At 36.3% G+C, this 11,281-nt stretch overlaps 1 protein-coding gene across 1 annotated transcript; it reads left to right on the forward strand.

Moving 5' to 3' along the window:
* Nucleotides 1–5,254: 5,254 nt before the first annotated feature.
* LOC106665204 lies at nt 5,255–11,022 on the forward strand. Its single transcript, XM_014391464.1, has 7 exons — nt 5,255–5,338; nt 5,591–5,660; nt 5,739–5,827; nt 5,899–6,016; nt 6,082–6,152; nt 8,207–8,459; nt 10,721–11,022. Exons 1-6 carry the CDS (start codon nt 5,276–5,278, stop codon nt 8,456–8,458), a joined length of 663 nt encoding a protein of 220 aa, XP_014246950.1. The 5' UTR covers nt 5,255–5,275; the 3' UTR covers nt 8,459; nt 10,721–11,022.
* The last annotated feature ends 259 nt before the right edge of the window (nt 11,023–11,281 follow it).

Consider the following 11,281-nt stretch of genomic DNA (forward strand, 5'->3'; position numbering starts at 1 on the left):
TTCTCTTATCGATCATATTAAAAAATGCTGATAAATTTTTATAATGAAATTTATTGTTCTAGGATAAAGAAAAAGATAAACAAACATTACTGTAAATAAATGTTAATTCTCAACGATTTTCCCAATTATATTTTATAAGTTAAAAATCTGGCATAAAATATTATTAGCCAGAAATATCAATGTATTTCACTGTTTGGGCATCAAAAATATCCCATTTAAAGATTTTGAATATTTTCTCGTCAAATGTAATCATAAACAAAAAAGCATAATGATTACAATAGTAATAAACATGACGAAACATAATTTATAAACATTATGTAAAAAAATTCCTAATAATTCCAACCTTACAAAAATTATATAACTTACTAAACTCTTGGATTCGAGCATAACAGTAGTATTACATTGATAAATTGATTACTCAGATAATAGTAAGTATAAAATAATATAAGTTGAAGATAACAATCCAATTATAACAGTTCCCGCAGAGGTTTTCATTTTTTTTTTTTTTTTGTTAATTAGAAACTGTTCGAGACATACGTAAAATCGTAGGTTTGAAAAGTGAAAATCCCTGCAGGAAAATAATTAGGCCTAGATCCTTATTTATGCGTCTCACTAATGATATTGGAGTTAATAAAACTATTTTAACATTGAAAAACAATAAGTCGCCTGGCATTGCTGGAATAAACTCGAGATGTCTCAAAGACATTTCCTCAACTATATAATTTGAATATCAGGTACATTCCCATAAGGAGTTAAACATGCTGTTGTGACATCTATCCTTAAAAAAGGAGATATCAGACATAAAGAAAATTACTAGTTTTTGTTTTTCGCTATTGTCTATGTTTGTTAGGAAGAATTGTGTTCAAACCAGGCTTTTTTTTTAGTAAAAAATAAAATTATTATTATAAGCAATTTGAATTTCAAAAAGAAGAGTACTGAAATGCGTTTTTTTAACTATAGCTCCTCGTTAAGCTTAAGGCTTTTTACCTGACCCCAAAGCTTTTTCAGGTGCTCCGGTGTGTATCCTTCAGGCCCTGGTTTTTTGGAATCTCAGCGTTCATAGGCCTTTGCACCAACAGTTGTGAACAACTTGTTCTTCAATATCTGCATAGGTGTGTTTTATACATATGCCACCGGAGTCTGCGTTGTCCAGTTAGCAGTCCAATTATTATTCTAGCCCTAGCACGTCCTAGATTTAGTAGTTCTGCGATTAGTTTCTGCGATGGTCCTTTGATAAATTTTTTCGCATGCCTCTGTCCCATTGAACGGAGGACTTATTATTAATCCATTGTCTACTGGACACCCGTTTTTGGCAGTTTGGTAAGCCACAAAAGAGTTCAGGGCCAATAGGTGTCCTCATTCTCTTCGTTGCGCCTCTGCCTTGTGTGCCTGTCATCCAGACAAGGGTAATTTTGTTACTTACTCTACGTTACTTTCTCCAATGTCTGACATGACTCTAATGCAGTTGCAAACGACTTTAGACTTTATCGTCCGCAATTGATTTCAGTGCCGCCTGGCTGTCCGAGTAGATGGCTATTCTTCTATTGATAATCCCCAGCTTATGACCTCCCTGACACAGTTCCCGCTTGAAAAACGGTGGCACATTGTCCAGGCTTATATGAATTCTAGACCTGGGTTTATTTCCGTAAATGACAGCTCTTGATTTGGAGCCATCTGTAAACCAGATATGGTTGGCATTAAATGGGATCCCTTACTCCCAGTCTATAAGTTATTTTGATTAGAAACATTTCCTCAAAACTGAATTTAGAGGTCATGGTATCAGCAGGCATCCCCAAAATTTTGTCTAGGTGAAGCTACCCTCGAAACTTTAGTTGCTCCTTGTTAAATGAATGAGTAGGCAATTGGAGCCTGTCCCTGCATTAGCCTATGAATTATGGCTCTGGCCTCTCCCTGGATAAAGATGTGCAGTAAATGTGTACTCAGAAGGACTTCCAGCCGTGGGGTTGTTCTCATTGACCCAGTGATGCTCAGACAAGCCCGCTGAACAGTACTGAGGATCTGAACTGCCCACAGCTATAATGTCTTAGTTCACCAAACACTGAATGGCCTAGTTTTCAGTGCTGTGCCATAATGTCGTTATCCATTCGTTTCGATAGTGTTTTCTGCATAAACAGAGAGACAGATCGTTCTGTATGAACTAGGTGGTTGATCTGTGGCCCTACCCACTTTTAAATGGGGGCAAATACACTACTTTCACCACCCTCAATGCAGTGAGTACGTATCGCCAGGCTAGGGAGGTACTTTAGATTCTCTCCTTCGCCCTTTCCGTGGTAGTATAGGGTATATCCCATCCGCACTCGGGATTGATAGGGGAGAAACCCATTAACCGCCCACCTGATTTTCTCTGGTTTAACTATGTTAGCTGCCTCCTTCCAGCCTCTGGAGGGCCTGTACCACCGATTCTCTGAACTAGTGGGCTGCTCCTCTCCGGGTATAATTATGGACCTTGGAAAGAGTTTACCCACTAATATGAACAGAATTTCTTCTGTTGTCTCTGTAAAAGTTCCATCCGGTTTCGAGTGAAGCCTAACTGTCCTCCAATAACGAATTTGGCCAACACTATGAATTCTGGCGCAGTCAGGAGCTTTTCCAATCTCCTGACAGAACTTTCTCCACGAGTTTCTTTTGGCCTTCCTTATCTCTTTATTGCACTGGTTAAACATTCTATGAGCCCCATGTTTGGTAGAGCTTGGCTTTATTGAACAGCCTTCTTACCTGTCCATTCATTTTTCCAACGTTCTTGCTCCTCCATATGGTTTTGGTTTTGTTCTTTCTTTCAAGGGAATTCCTTTCAGAGGCTTTCAGAATTCCAACATTTACTTTCTGAACTACTAGATCAAGGTCCTCCCTACCCCTAATTTTAACCTTAGCATCCCGGAGAGGGTGTTTGAAATTTTGCATAGCCCACCCAATCAGGATTACGGTATGTTGCAAGTATTAGTGGGGGGGGGGGAATAAGATCAAATCTTATGTGTCTATAGTCAAAGCAAGATGACCCTTGTCATATGCCAGTTCGTAATGTATTCGTCACCTCATCGACTGCTTAGAGTAACGTCAAGAACCTCCTCCCTATTATTATTGACGAAGGTAGGTTCTGAACCACGGTTGGCTATTTCGAAACCCTCTCCAGTTATGAACTCTAAAAGAGACTCACCTCTACTATTGATTCGTGCTGCCCCAAACTATATGGTGGGCATTCGCGTCACATCCTATGATTAACTCTAGGTTTTTAGACCTAATATGACACGATGTTCTTCATCTGTGCGGTGGACAAGGGCCATCCCCTGGTAAGACTCTTTGTTCCACCTTCCGTTTTTGTAGTCAGGATACCTGAAACAACGTCGCCGGAGCAGAGCCCTGGGATAAGTATGCAGCTAGCTTGTTATTTACAACAATGCGGGAGTTTAGGGAGTTGCAGGGGGTGTTGCATTGGCAACTGGTGCTTGTCTCCCCAGCTCCACTTCTGGACATATGTCTTCAATGGGGTGGTGAAGTCCAGGTTCTACTTTGCCCACTTTCTTCCACTCCTTCGCTTATCCTTATCGCGGGTTGTAACCACCACGTTGTAGCACGGAACCCGATAGGCCTTCCGTAGTCCGGCGCCCCCTTTTCTTTTAGCTGGAATTTCATTCTTCCGACGCCAAAGTAGGGGGATATATTCAGTTTTTTCAGCACCGACTTTACCCCACGCCGTCCAGAGGTCAGTTTGAGCTGCCTGTTACTGATCCGGTTCACAATTTTTTCCGCAGAGAGCCTAATGTTCCTCTCGTCCGCACTCTAACGGTACAGGGTGTAGGCTTCGGGATGTCATCCTCCACCAGAACCTGGAGGAAGCGCCCGTCCAGGGTACCAGCGTAGGACCACCCCTCGCAGCCATTCAGCACTGGTCTCGTCCCGACAGGTAACGTTTTTGTCATTAGTGTACCCTGCTATGAATGCTGACAGAAGGGTAGCAGGTGTAATTTTGGACATGACCAAGGCATTTGATGCATGGATTATAAACTTTAGTTCCAAAAATTGGAAAAATTTGGGGATCTTATCTGACCTTATTTACTAATAGACCTTATTTAATATTATATCAATTGATTTTTTTAACCTTGGATAAGAAAATAATAAGCAGAATCATATTATATGAGAATAAATATATAAAGAGACGTTTCTGGAAAAATAAGTAAAAACCTATTTTTTTTCGGATTCGTTTTAAGTAACCTTTAAAGCACTTAATGAGGCTTTTATTTGCATATTCTGAAATATACATTTTTGGGCTGGATTCTCCAGGGGTATTTTTTGCCGATGTGCGGTGTGCCACTTTAAAATTAATAACTCTTTCGGATCTGATACAAATTTAAACAGTTATACAACCGCCGGAAAGCAGAATATGTATTATTTCAACAATGTTTAGCTTTTGTGGCATCTTACGTGAGGGAAACGAGGATGAAATAAAAAGAAAAGCTGCTCAAAAGTTTTATTTTATTTTTATGGTACAAATTTATGAACCGTGATTTTGTGCAATGATATATATTCAACAAAGTTATAAATTTATGTAAGGTTTGCAGTTAATCGATATAGTTTTTAACAGGTTTCACTGATTTTTGTGATTTCCGAAAAAAATAGAAAATATTTGGAAGCCGAAAAATGTGACAGAAAAAAATATTAATTGATTGTACTAAAAATGTATATGCATTAGTATTTTGGATTTCAAAAAGCGAATATCAGCTTTTTTGCTGAAAAAAGTCAATCCACTTTACTAGAAACTATTTTGGGTTTTTCTAACTTTTTAAAAACAAACAAATCTACTGATATACAAAAACCTTGAAATACAAACAAAAGCAGAAAACGTATATTTATTACACCACGCTTACTCAGGAGTCAACTAAGTAAATGCTGATTTAAACATGTCACCACATCAACAGCAGGAGCACCGAATAATCATCACGTCAGTAGAACTGTTGTTCTGAATGTACTAGTTTGTAACTTTTAGTAGAAAGTTTTCATCATTTTTAATTCCAGTCCGAATTAAAAAATAGTAACAAATAGGACACGCTTATATAAATTATTCAATAATTTTATTAATTAATGGTACTTATTGAACAAATCATTGTATTTAAACTTGGGAAGGTCTTTAATTATCAGTCCTGTAATTAAGGTATCGTTTCAACTCTAATTTCCGTTCGGATGTTCTACGAAGCCATAGGTTGCAATCAAGTCACTCATCCTGCAATTGTCTCTTACCTTTTTTTTACCTAAATCAGTCATGAATTCGATGTCGACTGTTAAAAACGTCGTCTGCTGTTATGTATTTCTCTTCATTTTATCAGTAGGCGAACTCTTTTATAATAGAGGTATTATTTTATTATTGCACTTTACAAAAACTTTATTTTTCAAAAAAATATCAAAGTTTTATAAACTTCCAACGACGACAGTTTCCAACTTAATAAAACTGAAATACGTAGATGAAAAATAAAATATAGTGCAGTAATAAATTAATACCTCCAAAATAAAGTAAAACAAGGAATAAATATCTTTTAAATCAATCTTCTTACCATAGAATTTGTATGTTTAAAATTAGGTATTTGGCAGCAGAGAGGACGTGCGGGCTACTTTGCAGATATGCAAAAAAGGCCTGGATGTTTCTGATGGTGAGCCATTTAGTCTAAGTTGACAAACCTTTTTCTGAAATTAATGCACATTAATGATGAAAAAATCCATCAATGCAGAAGAGCTAGAAGCGTTTATTAAGCCGGCTGTCCCAAAGACCGATTATGAGAAATGCCTGTGGGCTTGTACATTAAAGGCATACAACATCGTAAGTATTTCTTTTTTTTGTAAGTTGAATTTTAAAGAAAGCCATGATTGTAATTTCACGTGATAAATCAGATAAAAGAAGGAAAGTACGATCCGGACATGGCACTTGATGTTGCGAGGGACATGTTAAAAAATAGGCCGGAAGGGTTGAAGAAAATTGAAAATTTCATCAATTACACCCGCCAAGAAGGTTTTTTTTATATTTCTACCATTTGTTTTTTAACGAAGAGTACAGGTTTGTTATATTTTGAACAGTTGAGGAGATGGATGACGAATGTGAGCTGGCTAGCGAAATTGTACACTGCTACGGCAAATATGAAAAATTTGTAAGTGAAAATAAGAAAATAAATGTCGAATTAGCTTAAATAATTACAACTACAACCAAAATACACAGTGGTGCTGTCAGAGAAAACGTAATATAAGCCGCTAATCCACACATGTTTATGTCGGCGTATAAGAATTTTTTTTCTTCCTAAAATATACTTTTTTAAGGTTAAATTTAAATTCTATCAATGGTCAGTTATTATGGCCTAAACTGTATTGCCTACTGCGTTACATATTCACCCCTAAATTGTGGGTTTCCTCTTGAGATCTCAGGGTGTGGAACTGTATTTTGATCGTTTTCGAAAACGCTGGTCTGTCAGAAGCATTGCCACCATGGCCATCTCTTCCTCTATTGAGCTGAAATATGTAGTACTAACCGGGTGCTTTTCTTGATGTGGCCCAAGCCATTGTTCGGGTCTGGCATCCTGGTTTGCAGTTCAACGAGCATCCTCCCTTCACCTACTGACTCACATTCCGATCATACCTGACTGACCGCTTCTTTCAGGCATATCCTGTTAAGGCTGAAGTCCCACAGAGTAGTATCCTGGGTCCCATCCTTTATTCAATGTACATTGATGACCTCCCTACCGACACATCATTTCACACATTCGCGGATGATACTGCAATCCTATCCTCCAAGGAAGTTCACATCGCTCCTTACGGGCTCACCTATTCAAGGTAGAACTTTGGCTGAAAAAGTGGTGGATGAAAATAACTGAAGACAAAAGCACATTAACTATTACCTTCCATCACGTAATAATTCCACCACTATACTTACATCAAACATCTCTTCCTAGAGTTAATCACGTCCGCTACCTCGGGCTGTATATCGACAAAAGACTGACTAGGAATCCACATGCAAGACTAAAAAAGTTCATGAACTGACTAGACGTTACAAACTACCCTCGCAACTTCTAGACAAACGATTAAAACCTACGCTTCACATAATTTCGCATTAGGGTTCAACCAAATATTCGAACCATTATCGCATCCAGATTTCCCAATCCAAAATCCTTCTATAAATGGCATCTAATCTTACATTCCACAATGACCTTAAAATTCCTTTTGTGAAAGATGTCATAAAATCCCGACACATAAAATTCCACAACTCCATTTCATTGCATCCCAATCCCTTAGTTTTAACCCTAACATCACGAAATATCAAAGCAACAGTTCCCCCGTAACCGCAGCGAAACTTAGCACATAGACACTATTAGAAGTGTTACCACCGGGTGATTCTTTGGAAAAAAAGCTAAGCTACACAAGCCAAATTTGATCAATAACGACCAAACTACAGTTCAATCCTTGTCCATCTTTTGGAAAACTTCCAGTTTATCTGTCTACACGTCCTTTCCTTAAGCCAGGCCTTTTTTTCATAAGCAACATTTACGTCATTCAGCCAATCAGGTCCAGTTAGTTCGAACTAGCTGGTCTCCAATGTATTCAATTCATCTGCAGACTGAGTGTGAATCTGTTTTATTTAACATAATAATGATAATTTTCTGATAGGTTCATGTCAACTGTAGTCTGATCATCATGAAATTCCCTTTTCAATCATGTGTTGAACTTGTCAGACCCATTTTACTGGAAATTTACACTGAACAACACCGTAACTTGCAGCAGATCTGAAACATCGAGCACTATGATTATGCACGATAAAATTCATTTAACGAAAAAAAAAGTTTTTTAAGTTGTGACCAAAGTCTGATTATTGATTACAATTCTAATAACACCAATTCAAATAATATTAAAATAAACGTACAGGTTTTATAAATATTATAAGGAAATAATTAAAAGGCTGTGTTTTATATAAAGTATATATAATTATTATAATATATATTATAATATAATTTTATATAACCCTCGATATATCTCTTCAGGAATTGTTTTTACAATAGTTTCCTATTTGATGGTACCATAGTGAACGGGGTTTTTGCTAAGCAATACAACAGTACACAAGAACACCCTGAAAAAGTGCAGTAAACGTTACAACGTTGCCATGCTGTTTTTGTTTCTCAGTGTATATTATTTTCATTAATGTGGCAAATATTTACAGGAAGAGGAATTCGATGAAGACTATCCTCAAGTATCAAGACCCGATACGTATGAATCGCCTGGGTTTCGTTTGAGTCCCAGCATGATCATGGCAGGAGGTAGGCTTGCCCTCAGGTTCCTCATGAACGGGATCGAGCAGGGCGTGGGTCGGTTTATCCCTGGACTCAAGGATATAATAGACGGCTGGAAAAATTACGGCCTCGGCATTATTCGCCCTATGACAGGAGATCGACCTGAACCAGATGACTTTTGAGGTAAGAAAACCAATCGGTACGCTTGGAGTTGATTTTGAGTAACATGAACGCACTTCCTTCCATTTATCTTCATTTTCCTTTGTCCACATCCATCTGCTCATGAGGTATGTCTCTAAAGATCTTGGGAAGCGATTGTAAGAACGGGGTCGGAGGATAGTACTGCTGTGTCATCAGCAAAGGATGTAAGGAAAGTGGTAGGTTTAATTGGGACATTTGCTTTATAAAGGATATAGAAGATTGGTCCAGGAACACTTCCTGCACTATTCCCGCGGAGAGTAGTAGTATGAGTTATCCTTGTCGTAATCGAAAGAGCCTGATAGATAAGAGGGTTATATAAATGATATTAAAAAGAATATGCGTAAATTGGTACAAGAGACCCCTTGTGCGATACGCTGTTGGACGTCCTACTGTTCCTGAAACGATCCTTACCATCAATGCGGATGATACCATCATCCTTAGCTCTCATAAACCTCCTGTCTCTCAAGAAGATATCTGCAAACTGTGAAAGTGATTAACGCTAATACATAGGAATGACAACTAATGAGTATTTCCTTTTTTTATGGTTTATGTATATTTTTTGTGTTAATTTTGTTTTGCTTTAAATTGTTATCAAATTTATGTAAGCGCAGCCCTTGGCGAAGATGTAAAAATAAATAAAAAAACAAAGGTTTCACAGATGTAACTTAAAAAATATTTACAAACTTTAATCAAAACTAATTATCCAGAAGATCTGGTAAAAAAGAATAATAAGACCACAAAGAAAAACAAAATTTAACAATAATGGATATATTTCACGGTCATGACGGCTTCGGAATACAGGAAAAGTAAAAAAAAACTTTTTGAAAAATGACGAAAATTCGTGAAAATTGAGTGAAAATGTCATGTCAATAAACATTTTAGTAAAAAAAATTAGTTGTATTACCTACATTTCATTTACTACATGCAAATCACCAAAAACACAAAATGGTTAAGTAGTTATAAACATACAATATATACATATATAACAATTAATTAATAATATCATAAATGTATAGTAAACTATTTTTATTGCAGGTAAGTTATAATAAACTGTTGATTTTTTTAAAGTCACAGAAGGCTGGGAAACGCAAACATCAATTTAACAAGTCCAGAATAAATTTCTTAACTAATGTAATTAATTGTTTGAGTTAATCTTGATTTTTCATAAACTATTTTTAACAAATTTTTTAAATAGCTGATAATTGATTAAAAATGTTATTACTTGATGATACTTCGATAGTCAAACTGCTAAGTAACAATTGAAAACTCTCTCTCTCTCTCGCTCTCTCTCTCTCTCTCTCTCTCTCTCTCTCTCTCTCTCTCTCTCTCTCTCTCTCGCAATTGACACTTGACACGCAACTTTGTGTAAAGGCAGTAATTACAACTTGCACACGAACATTCGAGGATCTAAATCGATTAGGCATACATCCGATTCCATCAAAAAAAGCTTTTATCAATTAAACTGATGATGATTGTGTGTAATTTAACTGACAAAACGGTGGAGCGATTTCACTGGAAGAAGCTTAATAAATAAATAACCGCCTGTATTAAAACAAATAGACTGTATCATTGTAAGAGTGTTTTTTTTTTCAGAATGAAATAAATATTCACTAGATTTTATCATTTTAACAGCAAGCTACTTCATAGGATCGAACCTTTTAGAAGGGTGTGGAGAGAGTTTGCATTAATCGCTTCCTGTTCAATCATTAGCCATATTTTTAAGAGAAAAAAATGGTTAACTAGTAGATCGGAATTCTAGTCTTACGTTTAATTATAAGCCAACATATACAACGGTACATAATTCGGAAAAGTATCCAAATGACTTATGTACGGTCCCAGTTTTGTAACACATCTGGGGATCAATGAAGGCAAAATCTAAACAGCCTTCTTAGAATTTAAAAATTTTAATAGCCCAAAAGCAACACTTATTTTCGCCCAATTATCCAATATCCTCTCAGGGCAGTTGGCTGATAAAATGTGTGGGAAAATAAACCTACAACTCGGCTTCCGTCGATTCATCCTGGTTGCATATTTTCGCTAATACTATCTGTCAGAAACGTTTCGTCATTTTCCCTTCTACGTTGAATGTTCTGTGTGTTATTTTTTAGCTCTGTCCTGCTTTCCTTGTTTCCTTTCAAACAAGGGCTGTTTAATTTGTCCAGTTTAATATATTTATATATAATTTATTTATTTGTCGGGATGGTTGTGACAAAGTTACTAATGAACTAATGCTTGATTTTCAGATCAGCTCTGCGCAGAAACATCATCAATAAAATAACTATCATTTTCACGGCTCGAAATAAGATATTAAATTAACCACCAGTTAAAATTGTATAAATGTAAGTGATGATTCAAAAGTGTAATTGTTTAAAGTCTAATTTATTGTTGCTGACTGTGTGTCAAACGTGTTATTGTGTTTCATCAGTCAAGCAACCAGTTTCCGTCATTATCTTGTGTATGGTCATGTATGGTCATTTATTTTAATTGTTATGAAGAAATGTATTCAAAATGTTCATTAAATCTAGTAAATTTTGTGACTTAGTAACAGGGTTCAAAATTAATGTGAATTCTTGTGAATTCATTAAATAAATTTTTTCTCTCCTTTGTTCTTCTATATTATTGATTTTTTTAAGATATTATTTACACAATTTTCATATAATTTACTGGTCTCGGTTCGGTGGAATTTCGGGGTCAGTAGTTAAATCAGGAACTTATTGTGCTTTACCATATCTTCCTCTTCATCGATTACTTTCTCTAGGCGGAAAATTAAAAACTGCGGACGGACTAATTTATTATATTAAATT

This window comes from Cimex lectularius, unplaced genomic scaffold (genome assembly GCF_000648675.2).
Source record: "Cimex lectularius strain Harlan isolate CLEC.00 unplaced genomic scaffold, Clec_2.1 scaffold298, whole genome shotgun sequence".
NCBI classification, from domain to species: Eukaryota; Metazoa; Arthropoda; class Insecta; order Hemiptera; family Cimicidae; genus Cimex; species Cimex lectularius.